Source organism: Oryzias melastigma, linkage group LG17, assembly GCF_002922805.2.
Source record: "Oryzias melastigma strain HK-1 linkage group LG17, ASM292280v2, whole genome shotgun sequence".
Classification (NCBI taxonomy): domain Eukaryota; kingdom Metazoa; phylum Chordata; class Actinopteri; order Beloniformes; family Adrianichthyidae; genus Oryzias; species Oryzias melastigma.
In genome coordinates, this window is record NC_050528.1 from 13,922,422 (window position 1) to 13,923,625 (window position 1,204).

The window sequence follows — 1,204 nt, forward strand, 5'->3', positions numbered from 1 at the left end:
CATATTTTCATTTGGTTGAACAGCAACAACAAAAAAGAAAAGATTGAGCATCTTCAATCACAAAAACCACAATAAGTAGAAGTCCTCCCTTATTGTTTTTCATGTGAAAACTAAAAAGCACTAAAGAGATAAAGAAAAAATAAGAATAAGTGTAAAATAAGTTTACATTACAAAATTAAAGGAACCTTAAATAGATTAGTCACTAGAAACATGAACCTCTAATGATGCCTTTTCCTTAAAATTACGTTTGTTGTAATAAAATGGTTCATTTGCAATAAATGAGGTCATCATGGTTGCTTTTGGATGGAGCTCAAAAACAAAGAACAGAAAATTCACAAATGTGTCAGCCTGGATTTATTTCCCAAATGTTCAAAAACAGGAAAAAAAAAACATTTTCAAATATAAGTAAAATGTCAACATTGAAAATGCTGCTAAAGATGAGTTCTGCTGGTCAGTTTTCAGATTAAAGGTAACAATTTTAGCCTAAATGAAACAAAAAAACAATCAGTGTTTGGTTGTAGAAAATAAAATTCAATACAACTTTCAATCTTAACAGTCTGGACTGTAAGTCTGCAAATACAAAAGCACTACATTATTGATGCAGAGAATCCAAGAACAATTTATGACCTGATTAGTTGGTCTTTCAATAATTTCAAATAATTGTAATATATTAAAAATAAATAATAGTATAATAATATGATATATATAAAAATGTATATTATGCATAATATAAAAGCAATAATAAAAAAATCCTTTTAAGACCTGGAAACCCCTGAAAGTAGAAGTGAACAGCCGGTGATTCAAGAGGAAACATTCACGTCCATGTTATTTTTAACAGCAGACTGTGGGTGAGTCATGCATCCACGCAGGGACAAACCTTTAAGAGTTTAAGAATTACTTTTTATTTCTAACACAATTTCAAGCTGCTTCTGTTCCTCCAACTGAATCTTCTTCACTTCTCTCTTGGCGTCATGTCATCGCCTCCCGACACGTTGCCTTCCTCCTCATCATCATCACCACCAACAATCCCCTTCAGGTAGGAGCGCTTGAACTCCTCAAACACCATCTCCTCCTCCATCTCACTGGAAATGGGAAACATTTAATAATCAGGTCTGGATGGAACTGATGGACACTCAGTTTAGCTTTTCTGCTCAATCATTTCTGAACTTTTACTGTTTCTGCATCACTCTAGGATTTTAAAACT

General features: G+C 32.8%; 2 protein-coding genes across 2 annotated transcripts in view; one reads left to right on the forward strand and one right to left on the reverse strand.

Annotated features, from left to right (window-relative positions):
- LOC112144314 (collagen alpha-1(X) chain) overlaps positions 1–470 on the forward strand; it is a 9,244-nt gene extending 8,774 nt beyond the window's left edge. The window contains exon 6 of the mRNA XM_024268803.2: positions 284–470. The gene's annotated coding sequence lies outside the window, so the exon portion shown is untranslated. The remainder of the gene's footprint in view (positions 1–283) is intronic.
- saga (S-antigen; retina and pineal gland (arrestin) a) overlaps positions 340–1,204 on the reverse strand; it is a 10,451-nt gene continuing 9,586 nt past the window's right edge. Inside the window, exon 16 of the mRNA XM_024268845.2 lies at positions 340–1,082. Within this exon, the coding sequence (XP_024124613.2) occupies positions 953–1,082 (130 nt within the window). The 3' untranslated portion in view covers positions 340–952. The remainder of the gene's footprint in view (positions 1,083–1,204) is intronic.